The sequence below is a fragment of the Ipomoea nil genome, unplaced genomic scaffold (genome assembly GCF_001879475.1).
Source record: "Ipomoea nil cultivar Tokyo-kokei standard unplaced genomic scaffold, Asagao_1.1 scaffold1721, whole genome shotgun sequence".
NCBI classification, from domain to species: Eukaryota; Viridiplantae; Streptophyta; class Magnoliopsida; order Solanales; family Convolvulaceae; genus Ipomoea; species Ipomoea nil.
Window position 1 is genome coordinate 430,882 of NW_017618149.1, and position 20,951 is coordinate 451,832.

The window sequence follows — 20,951 nt, forward strand, 5'->3', positions numbered from 1 at the left end:
TAACTGTTAGCAACTTGAGAAACCTGAGAAATGGACAAATTGAATGAAATTGGTTAGTTTAGGACCCAATTGTAGGTTTTTTAAGTTCAGTGGCCTAATTGCATTATTGTGTGCAGTTCAGTGGCCTATTTGACTCTTATTCCTATTACGACTAATAGCCTTGATTTTTTATTTTGGTGTTTTTAAAACCTGTATTCCTATTATAAGATTATACATAACCAAACATCAATATTGATAATCATTCCAATTCTACCCTACTACAAAACATGCAAAATACTTTCACCAAGACCCATTAATATTACAAGTATTTGATTCCCATGTGCAAACCAAACACACCCTAAATAAAATTCAAAAAGAAGAGAAATGCATCATTATTGAGGATTATTTAGTATCAATTCGAGATAATCCAGGAATCCAGGATACCACTTTCCATCAGAATCATAAACCATTACAACATTAAACACAAGTTTCGTTTACATTGATAAATCACCTCAAGCTCTTGCCTCAGCTGGTGCATCAGGCTGTTTCTCCGGCATAGCATTTTGAATAGCAGGTACCTCTTTGTACGCCTCGTATATACGAGATAGAAGGGGATATTCATTCTGCATATACCGTTAAACTCAACATTCTCAGTACAGAACATATTTAAATATACATCGGGAATTACTGTCATTCACAGCACGTTTGGTTCACAGAATGTATTTGGGGGGAATAGAAATGTTATTCCACCGGGAATGGAATAGGTAAGGAATAGAATAAGAATTGTATTCTGTTGTTTGGTTGGCTGAATGAATAAACATTAGTAATTGTATTCCAGTGTTTGGTTGGTTAAAGGAATAGAAATAGAATATATTTTAAAGACATAAATACCCTTATACAAAATAATGATAATAATAATAATAATAATAATAATAATAATAATAATAATAATAATAATAATAATAATAATAATAACAACAACAATCTATACTATATATAATAATAATAATGAATATGATTATGATATACTGAATATATATATATATATATATATATATATATATATATATATATATATATATATATTATTTATTTATTTATTTATTTTTATTTATATTTATATACATGTATATGCATCTGTGTATGAGAGAGAGTAATAATAATAATAATAATAATTATTATTATTATTATTATTATTATATATAAATACATATTTATATTTATATTTATTTTCCCACTTATCCCACATCGGTTGGAGAAGAAAAAAATGGAGCCTTGAGGCTCCTATAAAATGAGCCTCAAGGCTCCATAATTTCAATTGCAATGCTCATCCGCTAGGCAAGCTTGCAATGCCCATCCGCTAGCCATGGGCATGCTACTTAATATAGGAGCCAAGGCTCCATAATTAAGGAGTCTTATACAGTTAATTATATATATATATATATATATATATATATATATATATATATATATATAAAACTGTCAAGGGTGTTTTGAGAAAATACTTTTCTTTTTCCAAAAGGTCAATTGCAAACGCTGCAAAATGTGTGTGTGTGTGTGTATATATATATATATTTATGGATTGATGGATAAAAATTATAATTAATTAAATATAAACAAATATAAATATTATATAATGTATAGAGGATATTTTTGGTATTTGTGATATAAAAGCTATTCCCAAGGGCATGGGAATAGTTAATACCAAGGCCCCCCCTAGGAATGGCTATTCCCCTTGGGAAGGTAATAGCTCATTCCTTGGCATGCTATTCCCATGACAAAATGATTCAACCAAACGATAGAATAGGTCTATTCCAAGGAATGTTATTACATTCCTGACCTATTCCATGAACCAAACATGCCATAGTATTGTCTGTTTCAAGAAAACACAAGTAGTTAACAGGCAAAGAGTAAGAGCCAGACAGACTATACTAAAAGTTGGAAGGGATAAGGAGAAGCCAAGGGACATAAAGAGAAAACTAAGAGTAAATAACAATTAGGATGTAAGGAATTACCATATCCACATTGAATCTGTTGATTGCTCCATGGATTTGGGGCACTAGAAATAGATCAGCCTGCAAATTGCAGCCGACATGTTAACACATCAATTAATAAGTGTTGGGCCAAGTCAAGCAATTGGTGGCTAGGGGATTGTTGGGCGGAGGCCGGTGAAAGACCAAGTCCAGCACCCTGCCTCTCGAAAATGTGGTAGCGGTATATATAAGAAAATAAAGTTGCGCCTTCGCTGTGAGCTATAGCTTTTGGCGTAGTGGTAGCTGGCAGGTACTAGGAGGGGGAATTGTTCGGCATATTCTATAAAATGGTAAATCTGATATGCATTATATCTAAATGGAAGGATTTTTCACACATGCAAATACACATATATAAAGCTAAATGAAACAATACACTCGAATCCAGACACCATCATCAATTACTGGCCTCAACTTTGATGTTTAGTCAAACTACCTGTCCTGAATGGTGTTTAGATTGTGTAGTTTAGACTGAAAATGATGTACAGGTAAAGAAGGGATATTGCATCTATATGTCTGAGGTTTCAAAAACACCTACACTTGGGCACTCTGTTGTTTCAAAAATCACATTCAGAACCCTGGATGGCTTTCAGCCATAAAAGTTGCTACTAATGTATTTGGCTAAAATCTCGAAAAGTTGACTTTCAAAATGTGTATAAAAATTAGCCAAACAATGATATGTAAGTTAATCAAACATTCAAACAAGAAACTACAAGTACTGAAAAAAATGATACACAATTAACTTAGTGTTTTCCAATTACTAGTTTAGATCATTTGTAAGACACCACTAAATTTCACTAGTGCAAATATTTCTCAAAAAATGAAAAGTGGTGAGTATAGACAAAAATTATTATTACAATAGAACCTATTTTCAGTGGGTCCAAATGGTAATAGACATATATACGAAGTAAATTGAGATCGAAATCTCCCAGGGTTGGGGGAAGGACATCTATTTCTAATTTCAGAAGTCTGCATTCTACTGTTAGGATACTCTGGTCCAAGTGAAAGTATCCTAGTAAAGAAACTAACCAGATAAATTTCATCACCAGTGGCATACTTTCCAGCATAACTTTTCAGTAGCTTCTCCAATGCTGCAAAATTGGTATCAGGAGTAAAATCACAAAAACCCAATATCTAGAAATGAAAGACCAAGTGCAATGGAGCACTTCAATCACACTTAACAGGATTTCATCAGATAATGCATTGGGAAAAAGTGTGAAATATTCTATTTATTATAGTAATTAGGGAATGCCTATATAATTATGGTTTTCAAAAAGTTCAATGATAAGTAGCAAGTTGAGGAAATGGAAGATTCTGAGAGAGAGAGAGTTGGAGCTCTTGGGGAGGAGGGGGGAATGCGTGAGAAGTTGTAAGTAAAGATTGGAGGTGCATCTACTCCTGCTCAAATTCCAGAATTATTAAATCCAAATTTACTGTCCCATGCTAATTAAATTCTTATTTCAAGAAAGCCAATAGGAACAAAGCTTTTACCAGCAAAGCCTTTTTTTATATGAGTCTGGCACCATGGAACTTTCTCATTAGGACCAACTTTGTCTTCAATATATTTCTACAGTTGCATGACAAAGTAACATGACACCATGTCAAATCAAACTGAATGTATTAAGATGGCCTATAGTGAATCGCCACAAATTATAATTTTATACTTACAAGAATAGCTAGATTTTGTAGAGGCTGTATGTTTGCAGAAACAATATTCGCAGCCTATAATCAAATAACAAGAAAATTGAAGAAAATTAAATCAACTGAAAAACATAAGAGAAAACAGATATGCAAAGATATTGGCATAAATTAAACTCATTTTTATGTCTACATAATATTTTGATTGGAAGTATATCTCCCGATTTTTTAATTTTTTTTGGATGACGAGGGAAACCCCACAACCCTTCTAGGTGTAGGTAAACCCCGCCTTGTGACCTAGCCGGCAAAAGACCACAAGTAAACCAGCCTAGGTTCCCATAGCTGACCAGCTCAAACCAAGGGGGCAAGGAACTCGTGACCTTGTGGTTACAAGTGTGGATCTCATGCCATCTTGGCTGGGGTTACCCCTATCTCTCCCTAGTTGGCTTAGGACACAAGGGACCACAAAAAGACATCGGTCTAGTGCTCCCACACCATGTCTAGTTCTTCTGATTAGAGCACATAACATTTTGCAAGCCTATAAACTCCTATTTGTTTACAATGAAAGTCATAAACTCATGCCTCTCAGAGCAATCTGATATTGGCCCTGTTTGGTAAAATGGATGTTAGTTGATACCTGTTAGATGTTAGCTGATTGTGCTAATTAGAGGGTATAAATAGTTGATAACATTAGCTGATTGTAGAAATGTGTTTGGTAAATTAGCTGTTAGCTGATAGCTGTCCGGTATAAAAAAAAAATTTTATCAAAAAGCTAATTGAAAAAGTTGCTTGGAGTAGCTTTTTGAATTTTAGCCTTTTGGAGTTGCAAAAAGCTAATTAACCAAACATTTATATTGATATTTTAACTAAATCAAACAATTAAAAGTGGTCAAATAAGCCAAAATTGGCCTATAGGCCAATTTTTTACAAAACAGGGCCATTAACAGTATGGTCTACAATACTGGGATCTTTGCCACAATAGAAACTCAAGGATTTTTTGAATTGAAATGAAATGATTCTTGCTAGAAAGGTGAAATGATGAAAATCAGAAAATGTCAGCCAACCATTGTGTGAAGGTGAAATCAACTCAACTATCATGTTCATTATTCTACCAAGTTCTGTTTCTTGGTCATGCAATTTTGTTTTAATTTCCAGCTGTATTCTGGTAAAGGCTATATTCAATACTTTCAGCATTGAAAAGGCTAGCATCTATGACTATATTAGACAGTTTCTAAGAGCGTAGTCTGAAATGAGTACCAATATCAAACCACTGCCACATTTTACCTGAAAATTTATAGCCTTTAACTTAGGATCCTTCGGCAACAAGGGATTCTGTGGATACTTTTCTTCCAAATACTGCACATTATGATTACTTACAAGTTATTCCGTATAGAATACCAAACTTAACACCACACTAGCGTAAAGGTGAAATCTCACCATCAAAATAGCAAAAGAGTCTGAAATAACAATGTCTCCATCAACCAATGCCGGCACAAACCCCATCGGATTGAGCTTCAAAAATTCTACATTTCCATGCACACCACATTTAAATTTAAAGTAAATAATGTTGCAAAATTGACAACTCTACACTATTTTGTTTTGGTACAATCTAAACCTATACATTATATCTACTCAACATGACTATGCCAACATTCTTGATTGGGATGGAACTCGAACTTGCGACCTTCCGTTTGGAATGGTAACACTGACATCGTCAATCTGCAAGATACTTGGCACAACTCTACACTATTATGTTGCTCATTTTTGTTTGAAATATTCATTCATTGATTTAATTTAGGGCAGATAAACAATTAGGAAAAGAAAAATTGATGACTAGGAAGAATTTAACAAACCAGGGCTGAATTGTTCGCCTTTGACCAGGTTAACCGCTTTGTACTCGTAATCCAGTCCTGTGATATATTGATTTAGTTTTTAATTTAGATTTTGTACGGAAATTCGGGTCACTCGGATAGAATAGTTGGAATAAAGAGAGAACTAAAACCTTTGAGATTGAGAGCAATCCTAACGCGGCAAGAGCAAGAGCTCCGCCAGTAGGAGTAGAGTTGAAGTTTGGTTGACTCTCCTCCTCCGCCGCCTGTCTCCGCCTAAGCACCCACCGGAAAGTTTACCAAAGTATCAAAAACAAAAGCAGTAAAATACAAAAATGGAAAGAAAATGGAGAATCAAACACAGAATCTCGCTCACCATGATCAAGTGATCAACGAAATGTGAAGCTGATAGTGTTCAATGTGAATGACTCGTCCAAGAGTTAAAGTACTAGATAGTTGCGTATTCTATTTGTCTCTGCCGGCCAGAAACGGATATTCCTGATCCTTATTAATAGGGGTGGAAATTAGGACCTATGTCTTGACCTAATTAAAGCCTAGTTAGGCCTAACTCGTTTAGTAAAAAGGTTAGACTTGAGTCAATTTTAAAATCTATTAAATTAAACAGGTTAGGCCTATATATACCAGGTTCGGTCTTTATATATATATATATATATATATATATATATATATATATATTTTATAAATAATACTATGTATATTTTTATATTACAATATAACTCCAAGTATATATAATTACCAAACCCTAACACTCTACCTCCAAAATCTCATTATAAATTATGATTTAACTATAAATATTATTGCTAATCCTGCTATAAGTGTTCTTATTGTTTAATTTTTTTATTAACTGTTCTTACTGTCATAAGAAATGTCGCAACTTAATTACGTGAGTTGATTGTTAATTATTTATGAGATTATATAGGATAACAAAGAATAATATAATTGAATTTATTTCTAAACAAGTTAACAAGCATGCTGAAGTCGTGATTTTTTTATTTATTTTATTTTATATTTTAATGTTATTATGTTTATATTGTAGTGACCAAGACTATGTGGTCTAATGGTATCCGGGTTGGACTTCCATTTGGAAGGTTGTAAGTTCGAGCCCCAGTGGAGGCGTTATTGGTTCTTTGTGTTTCAGTGGGTTGAGAGTAAGTTCGAGCCCCAGTGGAGGCGTGCGTTATTGGTTCTTTGTGTTTCAGTGGACAAAAAAAAAATATACTAAATTTGTATTCGGGCTCAAAGTAGGATATACTTTGAAGCCTTTTAATGGTCTAAATATTAAACAGACTTTTAAAAAGGTTTCAGGCCAGGCCAGGCCAATTGTAGGCTCAGGCATGAGCTTAACAAAAAGCCTACATACAGGATTAGGCCCAGGCCCAGGCCTAGGCTTTAGATTTTCGTAACAGGCTCAGACCAAATTTTCTAAACCTTGGCTCGGCTCGGCCTATTTCCACCCCTACTTATTACCAAGGAAAATACTCTCATTTTGTACTCTTAATTTTTATTTTTATATTTAAAATTTTAATGTAAATATATTTATAGACTCACCCAAAAACAAAAACAAAAAACAAAAAAAAAAAATCTATCATTTCTATCAGAGTAAATACCAATTTTAATCCCACAAGTATTAGCAAAATGACAATTTTGATCCACATATTTAATTCCTACCGAAACTCATCCCACAACTATTATTGTACTACCAAAGTTCATCACCCTGGTCACCAAAAAAATTAAGACATGCCGGATTCTTAAATTAATAAGGTTATTATTGTCATTTCTCATCCTTATTATTTTTTCAATAATTAAAAACCCAAATAAGAACCCTAAAATCTCAATTCAACGTGACCTCTTCTATTTTCTCCTAAGTTTTCTACCTTATCTCTGAAAAGAGCATTCAGATGCCCATCGGACCAGAGTTCAACTTTGTAACAGCAATCCGAGCTCTTAATTGTCCAGAGGTATAATTCTCATGAAATGATATTTGTCATCTCTGTCGCGATTCAATCATTGTTGTCAAAGTATTGCTTCGAATGAAAGAATGGAGTTGTTGACAATGCTCCTTCAAATGGCAGAATAAAGTCGTTCTCCAGCTTCTTCAATGATTCAGGCGAATTTCTAAGTTTAAACTTTCAAATGAGGTCGCAATTAACAAATTTCTCTGGTTGATTAAGAATTAAGGTACGGCATGTCAGGCAAATTGGAGGTCAAAAAATTTGGTCTAATAGCAATTTGGAAAATATTTTGATTTTAATTACGAAAAGACAATAATACCCTTATTAATTTAAGAATCCGGCATGTTTTAATTTTTTCTGTAACCGAAGTGATGAACTTTGGTAGTAAAACAATAGTTGTAGGATGAGTTTTGATAGAAATTGAACATGTGGATCAAAATTGTCATTTTGCTAATACTTGTGGGACTCAAATTGGTATTTACTCAATTCCATCACATCATAAAATAAATTTAAGAAAGTAAAATTTAGAAGTACATATAGTAGAGCTCTTATCCAAAAGTCAATTTCTGAAAAGGAAGAAAAAAAAAAAAAAAAAAAAAGGAGGAAATTTGTTCAAAATAAACTTGATAATTTAGTATTAAAGTTTAAAAGATTAATTCAATTCTCATTTTTATCTAATCTTTGTTTATATAATTTATGTAAATGTATTATGTATATATTTCTTATAGAATAATTCAATAGTGTCGTTGCTTCTGGTGCTTTTTGTTAAAAGAACAAATACTCGGAGTATCAAACTACAAAAAAACACAAAAATATAAGCAAAAAATTATATAGAAAAAAAAAAAGAGAAAAAAATTCATTCCTAAGGGGCATAGTGAACAAAAAATTTTGTAGTAAAAAAGTTTTTTGTTAAAAAGATTGATAAATTTCTTGTCTATCACTAAATTATTGATAAATATATATATATATATATATATATATATATATATATATACTAGTCTTTTCTATGCGCGCAAAAACATATGCCTAATATTTATATTTTTAAAAATAATTAACAAATTTTTACTAATTAAAATCTAAGTGAAATAAAATTTATTTATTATATTAATATAAAATATAATGAATATATAATGTTTTACAAATATTATTATAATTAAAAAAATATAAGAAAAGATATGATAAATGCATGTGCACGGTAAAAGTAATGAAAAATGTAAAAGAAATTATAACGATAAGAATATTTTTATCCAAAAAAATTATATAGTACAATTCTAAAAGAGCACAATGTACAAAATGATTAACATAAAAAATACAAACATAAATGAAGGACATAACTTTAATTGAAACTTACTATGTTTTTAGATATGTCACAAAATAAAAAAGGCCCTTGATAATTAATTAAAAAATACAATGGCCGGCCAGCTAGAATACCAATTCCAGTGAAATTCGAGTCGGCCGGCCGGCTTTGATTATTGCAACAGTGAACTTAATTGGGATGACCAAAAAATCCCAAATTCTTTTAAAACCTTATTCTAAGAAGAAACGAACACACATTATAGTAAAAGACATTTTAAGAAAATTCCTAATTTGAATAAGGTAATATCTCAAACACAGCATATAAAATATCTTATGGGAAACAGCTCCAACAATAAAACAAGAGAAGTAGGCAAGCAAGCACTTGGGATTATTCACCTTCAACATTCAAAGTCCTGAGATGACATAACAAAGACAAGGCATTGTGTAACAACATTCAAAGTCTTAATATCACATAACAGACACAACAAACTGAACTGCAGCAAAGATTTGATCGTTAAAGTTTGCGCAATAGAAAGCAAGACACAACGACACAAGGTCACGACTACTTGAGCAGGGTCTTGACAATGGACTTGACATTGAGCTTCTTCAAGTCTGTATACGACTGCCCACATCCCACAAACATGACTGGTGCTCCAGATATGTAAACCATGGATAATGCCGCTCCCACCTGCAACCATCAATGTATATCACATTTAAAATGACCAGTGTATACCTGTTCCATCGAAAAAGGGAAATAATATGATCATATTCTACCTTGTCATCAATGGTGTCAAACTTTGTAAGGAGAATTCCATCGATTAATCTTGGATTTGGTGAGGGTGATAAATCGCCCAATTTCTACAACAAGAAGCAATCACAATGTGTGTAAGACAACTATTACAAAGTAATATATATATATATATATATATATATATACATACACACACACACACACACACACAGGGTGAACTACAAACCTGATTGAATTTTGATAATTGGTCAACAGCATCATTGCCCACAAGTGCCTCACCAACAAACAGGACTAAATCTGGACTGTTAACATAAATAAGCTTTGATAGTGCTCTCATCAATGGTTCGTTATCCTACAGGAAGCAAAACAAGATATGTACTGGTGACTATGAACATAACCCATACACTAGATATAATGCATCCAATCATGCATCTGAAGTCCCAAGTGAGTATGTATATGTCTGTATGCATGCTGAATACATACACACGTAATGGAATTCTGTTGTAGTACAAAGATTCTAATTAAATCCAAATACCTGCATTCGACCAGCTGTATCAACAAGGACAACATCAGAGCCATTGCGAGATGCCTCTTGGATTGCTTCCTTTGCAACAATTGCAGGGTCTTTCTCATAGCCCTTCTCAAATATTGGGATCTATAAATGCCAAAGTTCAGGCATCACAATCATTTCCACATATTTTAAGTGATTCTAGCAGAACAATAAAGCCCTAAGAACAGACATGTCATAACATACCTGAAGCCTACGGGCATGAGTTCGTAGTTGCTCCACAGCTCCTGATCGGAACGTGTCACAAGCAGCCATCATTACATTGATCTTATGCTGTAGAAGCCAATAAGCAACCTGTATACAGCAGACAAAACAAGCTTGTCAAATACATGAGTAGCAGTTCCGTGATAAATACCATAAAGCATCAAACATCAATTAACCTTTGCAAGATTGGTTGATTTCCCAACTCCATTAACCCCTACAAAAACCACGACATATGGTTTTCCTTGTTCCTTTGCTGCATGAACATCCCTCAAAATATCAATGGAGCGTTTAGGAGTCAATATGCGGACAAGAGCCTCCTCCATTGCAGCCTGGTTTGATGAACACAGCCTTTCACATTAGAATTTTACAAAAAGGAAGTAAACAAAGGGATTAAAAAGATGTTTGCAATTGAGATAACATATATGTTAGTTAATTCCTATGGCCCCCTTTTGGAGCCTGTTTCTATGTTAATGGTCATATTACCTTTACTATTGAAGAAATTCTCGTAAAGGAGGCTTGCTTTTTACCCTCAAGGCTGGCTGCAACTGACTCACACAGCTTTTCAGCAATTTCCTCAGCCTACAAAGAATATCATTAAAACTTTAACGAAAACATCAAAACTTCAAAAGATTGTCAAACAAAAAGCTTGGTCATGGATCAATGAAATCATTCCCCTTTCTTGTTTTGTCCTGAATTTTCCCTCTTTACACCTACTTCGGTTTCATTTTCTGTTTTTGTTTATTGGGTAGAGCATTATATGAAATACAGAAATAGCATACCACATTCTTGGTCATGAGCATGTCCTTAAGAGCTTTTAAGGGTAGTTCCAGGTCCGCCTTCTCTAAATTTGCCTTACCTGAAATACTGGAAAAAGGGAAGGGCAAGTGAAAAATAATATCAATGTCAAAACAGTTTGAAAATGGATGCAACCCAAAACAGTAAAAGGCATGCATCTATGTGCTCAAAAACAAGGGCAGCTTTATAGTCAGTAACACCTAAAATAAAACAACATAATCACAATAATGACCCACAAAGCATGTGCAAGAGGACAAGGGCTGCATCCAAAGTTCCAAACTATGGTCTCACAAATCTTGGTTTTGAATTCACCTTACTCTACATTGTCATTCATCAATTCTCTTATTCTGTTACTAAAATATTTGTGGTTGCCATACAACAGAATATCAATAGAACTACAAAAAGGTTGCCAGAGAAGCATGAATAATAATCTTTTTTCCTCAAATGAAAAAACCAATCATTAGAGAGTTTTCTCAAGGGGGAAGACAAGAAAATCATTGACTGGAATGGCGCCAATATAAATACCAAATAACAGTAAAAAGAATGTGTGGTCAAGAGAAGAGAATTGAAAAAACAAATAAAATAAAATTAGGTGGGAGGAGAAATCCCTCTTCTCATAGAGCATGGGTAGGGGGAGTTAGTTACCTCTGGAACATAGATGAGAACCACCCTTTTTTCTTTGTATCAACCTTGTTGTCTTTCTCTGGTTCCTCATCATCCTCCTCACTTTCACTATCATTGATAATTTCCTCTTTGTCCATCATACTCTCACCTTGATCCACTGCCACAGCTGCTACATTCTGCACCTCATCCTCAGTCACATGGTCGGTAAAATCTAACTTTGACTTTGAAGGTGAATCATCCCAGACTCTATTCTTTTTCATTATTTTCTTTGGCTCTGCGGCGGCCTCCGCCTTAGAACCTTTTTTAACAACAGTATCGGTTTTCTTTCCACCTTTAGTCCTAAGTTTCTGTAACTTATTTACATCGAATGCCCCAGTTTTAGAGCTAACATTCTCTTTAACCTTATCAGCCCCCTCTGCAGGCAAACTCCCATTCTCAAAACTACAATTAGAATTGCCATTTTCTAGTGAGCGGTTTTTAACCTTGTCCTCTCCACCATCATCTCCTGATTCACTTTTTTTATTACCTCCATCAAACATGCCCCTCTGAACTTGTCCTTGCTTCTTAGCAAGAGTATTCTTCATAGGCTTTCCCGCCTGCTTTGATTTCTTCATTTCCTCAACACGTGCCTCTGCCTCCTTCCTAAGCTGTTGAAAAATATCATCGAAGTCATTGTACAGGGTCCTTTTGGGATCATATATCATTGAGAACTCTTTCTTAACCATCATTAGTAGATCATCAACATACAAAAGATGGAGAATCCTCTGATAAACAGCAACAAATACAATTCCAAGTTCATTGTGAAATGTCCACTTAAGAGTATAAGCAGCTCCTGGCACATCATAATTATAGGATGTAGAACCTGATCGTTCTTCCAAGAGACAAGACCGAATCAAGATGTCAATCGGAGAACCTTTAAGAGCATTTCCAAGCTCTTTGCAGGTCCAGAGGATCAACCCCCCTCTAGTGAAAATAAATAACTGCTCTAACATCTTTGGACAATGCAACCAAAAGTCTGAAAGAAAGCAAAGCCAAAATTATTAAATTCAGAAATCAAAACAACAAACATTAAACAAATCAAGAAACACCATTTAAAGATGCCAATCCAATTATAATTAAACAAAACATATTAAATTAAATTATCAATTTAATAGAACATCAATTCCCAGAAAAACACAAGCTTAGGCACAAAACATAGATCAGACGGCCTAAAATAATAATAATAATAATAATAATAATAATAAACTAAAGGCCATAATTTATTGGGCTGACAATTTATATAACAAGACTAGTTTTATAACAAAAACAAATTAAAATTAAACAATATTAATAAAGTTAAATATATTAATAATAAATAAAAATAAATATAAAATTAATTAACTTTAACAATTTAACTATAAAAAAATTATTAAAAATAGCAATAAAAATAATGCCTATCAATATGCAAGAATGTTCATATAGAAAGAATAAAATGTCCACATGTAGTAAATTAAATGTTCATGTAATTTGTAAACAATGGCCATATAAAAGTTATCATAGATGTTCCAACAAGAAATATTAATATTGGTTTTGAATCCATAAATTTATTTAGACCCAAATAGGAACATAAACAGATTTTCACATGTTTGAAGTGTATTTATAAATTTATACTCCAATATGTGTTCATGTTGACATAATTAAAATGTAATATTCATATAGAGCAAATATTGAGTATAATGTTTACAAAGTTGTATAATGCTATTCACTTAAATAGTAAAATTTACTGGTAAACTTTTAATTACATAAATCACAATACACACACACACATATATATAGAAGAAAGTTATTATAGATTAATAGCGGTTCCAAATTTATTACAAAATGAAACATTAAAATTTTCCTAAACTCAATAGAATTAAAATTTTCTTAGTTGATTTTCCATTACAAAGGAGCAATGGAGTAGGCAAAGAGCGAAAGGAAAGGTAACAATATTGTGAGCCAGAGCATGATCGAGAAGTAGTTTAAATTTTGGAGTCACGTATGACGGCATAAACCATTTCAATGGTCAACGGAGTTAAGAACCAGGGAAGGAAATGGCAACATCCTCAAACCAATTCAGTGGTGGAAGAGAATTATAGGCGCTACACCATCGATGGTAAACCAGACGTCAAACCAGAATCCTTTTATTAAAGGAAATCTTAAAAAAAATGATTGAAAGGAAAAAAAAACTTAAATTGATGTATCAGATCACCAGATCTCAAATCTTATCGAACGAAAAACAATAAACCAGCTCAAAACAAGACAGATTTCACCAAACTTACCGATCTAACAGACCAAAACAAAATTTAAATCAGAATGAATTTACAAAATATTAGGAAAAGTTTTGAAGCAAAGTATACCTGAACTGGAATTTGAGGCCTAGGGTTCTCAGACGAAGCGATCGCGGCGCATCTATGATAGTCTCCGATGTATCTGTTCTTTCTTTTTTATTATTATTATTATTATTATTATTATTATTATTATTATTATTATTATTATTATTATTATTTTGTTTTTAAGGGAGTGCTGTTTAAGAACGGTGAGGATATAGAGAAACCGAAATAGGTTTGGTCTCTCCCTATTTTTTGTACAGCACACGCGTACGCGGTGATTGTGATTTGTGAAAGTATTTTGTCCTAGGGTGATACGGTCAACTGTGTAAACGAATGTCAAATATTTTATTAGGCGCAATTCGGTTCGGTTCGGTTCGATAATATATTGAATAATCGAACGGTAATGAATTTTTGTTAGGAATAAGACTTAAATTAGTCATCTATTTAACGGGTAAAAATGTAATTGGGCCACTTAACAAAAAAAAAAAAAAAAAAGTGAACCATTCAACATTGTAAAATCATGCAGTTTGTCACAAATGACTTGCAATAGCAGGTTACCAACAGGTAATTAGTTAAAAATAAAAAAATTAATTTTTTTAAAAAAAGGTCTGCGATCGAGAGAGAGAGTCAGACGTTGACAGCCATGGTCACTGCCCGGAAGCATCACTGCTTCGCCACCATCAAACACTCCACCTTCTCTCCCACCCAAAACACCGCCATCAGCGCTACCACCCTAAGTTGAGCCGGAGATCAGAGTAGCACCACCGCCATGGCCGAACATCCTACTGCCGACGCTGTTGCCATCGGCATTCGCCTTGCGGTCACCGCCCATTCATAATTTATGAGTGTTGAAGAAGCTTGCGCGAAGAGGAAGTGAAACCGCGAAATGTGAAAATGAAGAAGAAAAGTCGCGCTGTTAATTAAGGAAAAAAAAAAAAAAAAAAAAAAGAAGAACGGTGCCACTTACGGGCACTGTTACCGTTTGGGACCGTAACGATTGATGGAAGAATTGAAACTAATTGTTATATCATGGACCAAGGTCTACCTTGCAAGATGAATCTAATATTAAATTGTGTATTTTAAGTATTGAAATTGTGAACTTCTAGAATATAAATTGTGTTTTTAAATTTTGAAAAATTGTGAATACAATGTATGATCATCACAAATTGTGAACGTTTAGTATGTAAATTGTGCATCTTTGGACCACGATCCACGGAATAATTTGCCAATTGCAACATTCTTGGCTGCTTCCTACACACTCGTTCTTCTTTCAAGTCTCCATGAAGAATATAATAGTGTCTTTCATTACATTGAATGTGATGAGTTTCCCACCTCACTTAGACCGGAGGTGATATGTGAAGGTTCAAATTCTAATGAAAATATTTGGTGTGCTGATTCCACTACTCGAAGATCTAGTGAATAAGAAAAGGAGGCTTGTTACTCGAACAAGAAGGAACCACAAGTGTACATAAGAGGAAAATTAAACTATTTAATTTATAAAAAAAGAAAATAGAGAGATTTTCATTTCATTTATGTTTTGTATTATATGTAAAAATGAAAGTTTTTCCATGTTCTAAACACGATTGACTCGAGTCAGTGATGATTGGAGAAACGAAAATGCGACAAAGTTTCTTAGGGGAGTAGTTATGCTGTGCATCCGTATGCACCATGCATGGTGCATACGGATGCAAAAACGACGTCGTTTTATTAAAAACGCGCGTTTCCCCTTAAAAAAAATCAGGTTCGATTCCCAGCAACAGCATTATGTTGTTCATTCATTATGGAATTTTAGTTCATAGATTATGGAATTTTAGTTCATTGATTCTGGAATTATAGTTCATCGATTCTGGAATTGTAGTTTATCGACTCTGAAATTTTAGTTCATAGATTCTGGAATTTTAGTTCATTCGTTCTGGAATTTTTAGTTCATAGATTAAATTCTGGAATTTTAGTTCATAGATTCTGGAATTATAGTTCATCGATTCTGGAATTATAGTTCACTGATTTTGGAATTTTAGTTCATATGTTGTTGCTGAAAATCGAACCTGAATCTTTTTTTTAAAAAAAAGACGCGCGTTTTTAATAAAGCGACGTCGTTTTTGCATCCGTATACACCATGCATTGTGTATACGGATGCACAGCATAATTTGCCTTCTTAGGGGCGTCGAGTGGTTGACTTATGCACCCAGTCAATTGCTTCGTTGTTCATCACATAAGTGCCCCACAAGCAATAACTCAATAAAAGTCAAAGTGGATATGATATAGGCAACTTTTGTTCACTTTTCTCCTTGTTATTACTTATTTAATTTCATATTGAATGGAGATACTTTTCTATGGATTCTAATTTTTTGAAAAATACTACATGAACTCTAAAAACTATTCATAACATTTACTTTCACGAACGTTTGGTTAGAAGGAGAGAATTACTCAATCAAAAAAAAAAAAAAAAAAAAAAAAAAAAAAGGAGAGAATTAGGAGGAAATGAATTGTAATTCGGTGGGAATAAAGTAGTAATTAAAATTAAATTGTTTGGTATGAAGAAATAGAATTATTCTAAATGAAAAGGAAAAAAGTGATATAAAGATTAAAATCCCTGTCTGATAATAATAAAATAATAATTAAGAGTATTGGTTTTAGGACTTTTGGCAGTCCACGGAAGTCCAACACAATCCATTAGATTGGTGGATTCACCAGAAGAGAAACTAAAAGTGATTTGAAGGAAAGAAATATCTATCAAATGTGTGGCTCTTGTTATGGTTTCCGAGTGTTTTCTCGACTTGGAAAAAACTTATCCTCAATATTTTGAGGAGGCCTATTTATAGGTGGCCGACCTACACCAACTAAATACAAGAATTAATGCATAATAATGGGAAATAAAGGCCAAGAGACGTTGGATCGCTGTTATTGGACTCTTCCAACGGCTGGATTGACCCATATTAATTGCGGGCATTGAAGCGGCAACGGTCACCTACCGGACCAACTCTTGTTGATGCCGACTCCCGGACTCAGCTCCATACTCATCCGAGTTCTTCACGAGGTCTTCTCAAGGCCCACAGAGCAGATTCCCTTTCTTGGGTCAATCATAGCAAGCTCATTCCCTTATTTATTTCCTTCGTTTGGGCCCCTAGCCCATTAGGGTCCATACCCCATCAAAGGGAAAACAAGTCTTTTTCTTATATTTTTCCTTTCCATGTTACGTTGGATTGGAATTCATAGGGAGATGTATGAATTCCAATTCAACAAAAGGAAGGAATTGCAATTTCTTCTAACCAAACAATTTAATTTGACAGACCAAAGAATTGCATTGTAAAAGAATTACAATTACGGTGTACCAAACACAAATGTTTAAATTTTATTGGAGAAAAAAAAAAGAATAGATAAAAATCATGACTCCCCAGCCTTATATTAAGCAACCAAATCTTGCCACGTAAAAAATAATAATATAGAATATGATAATACATATTGAATTACTCAATTTTCTATTTCTTTATTTGTTACTATTTCACATATATATTGTCATATTTAATATTTTGAAATGATTTCTACCCACACCATTTACACCTACACCCATGATTGCAAAAATCGCGCCTAAGTACTAGGCGGTGGGTAATTGTCTAGAAATTCGACGGAATCGTCGTTCTAGACGCCAACTAGGCCGCTGTGGACTAAGCAGTCATCTAGGCGCCCAAAAAAAAAATTAATTAAAATAAAAAAGCGGGCGCCCTAGGTGCTAGGTGTCCCCCAAGCGCCCGAGGAATGCCTAGCAATTTTTACAACCTTGTCTACACCTATATAGATATTCAATAGGAATATGTTCTTAAGTTGATGAATTTGATTTACCTTAACTGTCTGATTCCCCCAAATTATTAAAATTTAAATTAGGAAAAAAACAAAGATTTTGTTAATTTTCTAATATTATATAATAATGATTATTTTTTGAGATATAAAAACTTATCTTTTTTTGTTAAAACAAAAAAAATTTGTTTAAACATTGATATGTTTCTTTTTATTTTATTTTATTTTATTTATTTATTGTTAACGGATAAAACTCCATAAATCAATTAATCATCACGTCCGTACAAACAATAGAAGAAAGATAACGAGGTATACAATCAAAATATTCTACTAAACCCACATCCTGATTACATAGAGCCATCGGAGCAAGGACATGTGCCGCCATGTTTGCACTTCATTTCACAAAATCATACTTCACCATCGGAAGACTGGCCAAAAGGGAGCGAATCTCATGAAAAATACCACCAAATGGTGAAATAGTTTGCCCCCAAAGACATCATTTTTAAGTTTTAATCACTTGAGCATCGATCTTTAAGTACACCCTACTCCACTCCTTTTGTTTGATCCAGCGCAAAGCCTCCCTAACTCCCCTGGCCTCCGCCTCATGAACCAAATGTTGGAATCGTTGGTAGAAAACAAATAATAATCAAATAAAATATGACTATTATTTCTTGAAAAGATGGGAAGAAAAGATGAAGAAATTTGGCTAGTGTTTGGTGTTGGGTTTTTGCAAGAGTCAAGTGAGCACCCTTTCCTTAAAACCTTATTTGCCACCTCCCAAGGGCCGCCTCACGAACCGAATAAAGCCCACCAACCACCCTCAGACCCATTCCCACCACCACACCATCCTCACTCCTCTCTATCCACCCCAACCCATCGTAGCTTGATCAAACTGCATTGCAACATCAATCTTTATCTTTATCTTAAGAAAACCCAGTGGAGGAGGGCTGCTAAGAATCATTACTAGCAACCAGACTGTACATGACTAGAGATGGAATGCCAGTCCGTGCATTGATATGTTCCCTTAAAGAGCTATTTCTTGTGATATACTCCACATTAAATAATTAAACTTGTATTTTTTTTTTTTTGAAAACCAATTAAACTTGGATTTAGTTGTACTCTTCAATTGTTATTGAAATATGGATTTACTTGATTATTTTACTATAAAATATAATTAACACTTTTCAATAAAGTGTTTAAGAAAACAAATCCATATTTAAATAATAATATCACATTAAATAAAATTGTTTGAACCTGCAGCTTGGTTGGCGTAAAATCAATTTGGCTACTTTTTTTTTTTAAAACTGCAGCCCAAAGAGTCAATACCCACCATCGGAGTTTGATCATGTAACCTTTCTTCCCTGAAAGGAAGTCACATAGTGCCATATGAGAACAAGGTGCTTAGCAACTATGATAAATATTTAAGAGTTTTTTGGTCCCACGACTATGGTGTCACTAACAACTTTGATCCACGACTTTTAAAACTTGTATAATTAGTCCCGCAAATTATACCCTGGAAACATGTTTATCGTGAATGGTGAACACAAGTCCAAACGACATCGTTTTTACGCAAAAAAGAAAAATAAAATCGCGGATGTGGAGTTAACGGCGCCGTTTGATCAAATTATGAATTTTCTGTTATGAGATTATGAATGTAATGAAAATTCATAATATCATAACAGAAAATTCATAATCGCATAAAAGTAAAATATAATATTTATTAAATTATGAATTTTCTGTTATGAGATTATGAATTTTCTGTTATGAGAATGAGATTATGAATGTAATGTAGATTCATAATCTCATAACAGAAAATTCATAATTTATGAATGTGCAGGCATGGATTCATAATTTATGAATGTCCGTGATTTCGGACGGGAATGTGTAGCATGGTTCCAAAGTGAATGTGCAGGCATGAATTCATAATTTATGAATGTCCGAAATCATTGCTCACCTCAAATTAAAGTGAAACCGTGAAATGTGATGAAGAAGAAAAGTCACGCAATTAATTAAGAAAAAGAAAAAAATAAATAAAAAGATAGCGGTGTACTAACACCGTTGGAACCGTGTTCACCATGAATGGTGAACACGGTTCCATGGCATAACGATTGAATTAGTCCACGATTATAATTTTCTTAGCAAATTTGGTCCTTTCGATGCACTTCCCGTTCAATTTTAGCCGGAAAATTTTACACCTCATTTTAACATGGATAATATTGTTTTTTTTCATCTCACAAACTAATGACATAAATAAATAAATAAACAGCTAAAAAATGTTGGCGTTTAGCGAGGAGGGTGAAACTGAAAGTGGAATTGGAATTGGGTGACTTTTAATTTCAATCACCGTACCACTGGCTGTGTTTAATTAATTAATTAATTAATTTATTTATTTATGTCATTAGTTTCTGAGATAGAAAAGACAATATTACCCATATTAAAATGTGGAGTAAAATTTTTCAGCAAAAATTGAACGAAAAATGCACCGGAAGGACCAAATTTGCTAAAAAAGTCATAGTCGTGGACCAATTTTACAAATTTTAAAAGTCGTTGGGATCAAAATTGTTAGTGACAATTAACATAGTTGTGGGACCAAAAGTGCAAATAACTCAATATTTAATTATTCATAACAATCATAAATTTAAATAATAATATAGCATATTTATATAGATTAACATTAATTCCAAATAATTAACTCCAATAACAAAAAGTTTAAAAAAAAAAAGAATTCCAATAACAAAAAGAATCACTAATTGGCAAATGCGTCCGAAATTGGCAAATCTATCCTGTGGATGAAACGTAAAATGGTGGAATGCTTCATTGTTTTCACTCTCCGCGAAGGTTCATGGTTGGCTCCTTAGCTTATTAATCACACGCTTTTCTTCTATGTTGGGAAATTGTGGACTTCCTTAGCTAAAATCTCTTATCTCCATTCTGCTGTTGCTTCATACGCTGTAAGTTTCTTCCACACACACACACACACACACACACACACACACACACACACACACATATGTATACATTGGTGTGTGTGTGTGTATATATATATATATATATATATATATATATATATATATACACATTCCTGTAACATGCTTAGAGCTTTGAATCTGTCTCTCAG

The 20,951-nt window shown here is 33.4% G+C and overlaps 2 protein-coding genes across 3 annotated transcripts; both read right to left on the reverse strand.

The window, feature by feature from the left end:
- Positions 1-342: 342 nt before the first annotated feature.
- Positions 343-5,971, reverse strand: LOC109191887 (glutathione S-transferase zeta class-like). The gene is made up of 10 exons (XM_019342562.1): positions 5,853-5,971; positions 5,650-5,752; positions 5,501-5,557; positions 5,085-5,170; positions 4,932-5,003; positions 3,678-3,731; positions 3,501-3,576; positions 3,039-3,100; positions 1,995-2,054; positions 343-602 (listed from the first exon to the last, which is right to left on the reverse strand). The coding sequence occupies exons 1-10, from the start codon at positions 5,853-5,855 to the stop codon at positions 492-494; spliced, it is 684 nt and encodes a 227-aa protein (XP_019198107.1). The 5' UTR covers positions 5,856-5,971; the 3' UTR covers positions 343-491.
- Positions 5,972-9,112: 3,141 nt separating this feature from the next.
- Positions 9,113-14,190, reverse strand: LOC109191885 (signal recognition particle receptor subunit alpha-like). 2 transcript variants are annotated; one of them, XM_019342558.1, is made up of 10 exons: positions 14,066-14,190; positions 11,709-12,702; positions 11,048-11,132; positions 10,752-10,847; positions 10,445-10,597; positions 10,251-10,358; positions 10,032-10,151; positions 9,723-9,848; positions 9,520-9,603; positions 9,143-9,433 (listed from the first exon to the last, which is right to left on the reverse strand). In XM_019342558.1, exons 2-10 carry the CDS (start codon positions 12,677-12,679, stop codon positions 9,308-9,310), a joined length of 1,869 nt encoding a protein of 622 aa, XP_019198103.1. In that variant the 5' UTR covers positions 12,680-12,702; positions 14,066-14,190; the 3' UTR covers positions 9,143-9,307. The 2 variants fall into 2 exon arrangements, with proteins under 2 accessions (XP_019198104.1, XP_019198103.1); XM_019342559.1 differs by lacking the exon at positions 14,066-14,190 and having other exon boundaries at positions 9,113-9,433; positions 11,709-12,679.
- Positions 14,191-20,951: the final 6,761 nt, after the last annotated feature.

Excerpts from the sequence above, each read along its gene's own strand:
- LOC109191885 (XM_019342559.1), bottom strand. The coding sequence starts at position 12,679 with ATGTTAGAGCAGTTATTTATTTTCACTAGAGGGGGGTTGATCCTCTGG. Across the intron at positions 9,604-9,722 it reads AATTATCAAAATTCAATCAG|AAATTGGGCGATTTATCACC; the intron begins GTTTGTAGTTCA and ends TTCTTGTTGTAG. Across the intron at positions 9,434-9,519 it reads TTGACACCATTGATGACAAG|GTGGGAGCGGCATTATCCAT; the intron begins GTAGAATATGAT and ends TGATGGTTGCAG.
- LOC109191887 (XM_019342562.1), bottom strand. Across the intron at positions 5,171-5,500 it reads AGGCGAACAATTCAGCCCTG|AATTTTTGAAGCTCAATCCG; the intron begins GTTTGTTAAATT and ends ATGGAAATGTAG. Across the intron at positions 2,055-3,038 it reads CTGGTGATGAAATTTATCTG|GCTGATCTATTTCTAGTGCC; the intron begins GTTAGTTTCTTT and ends TGCAATTTGCAG.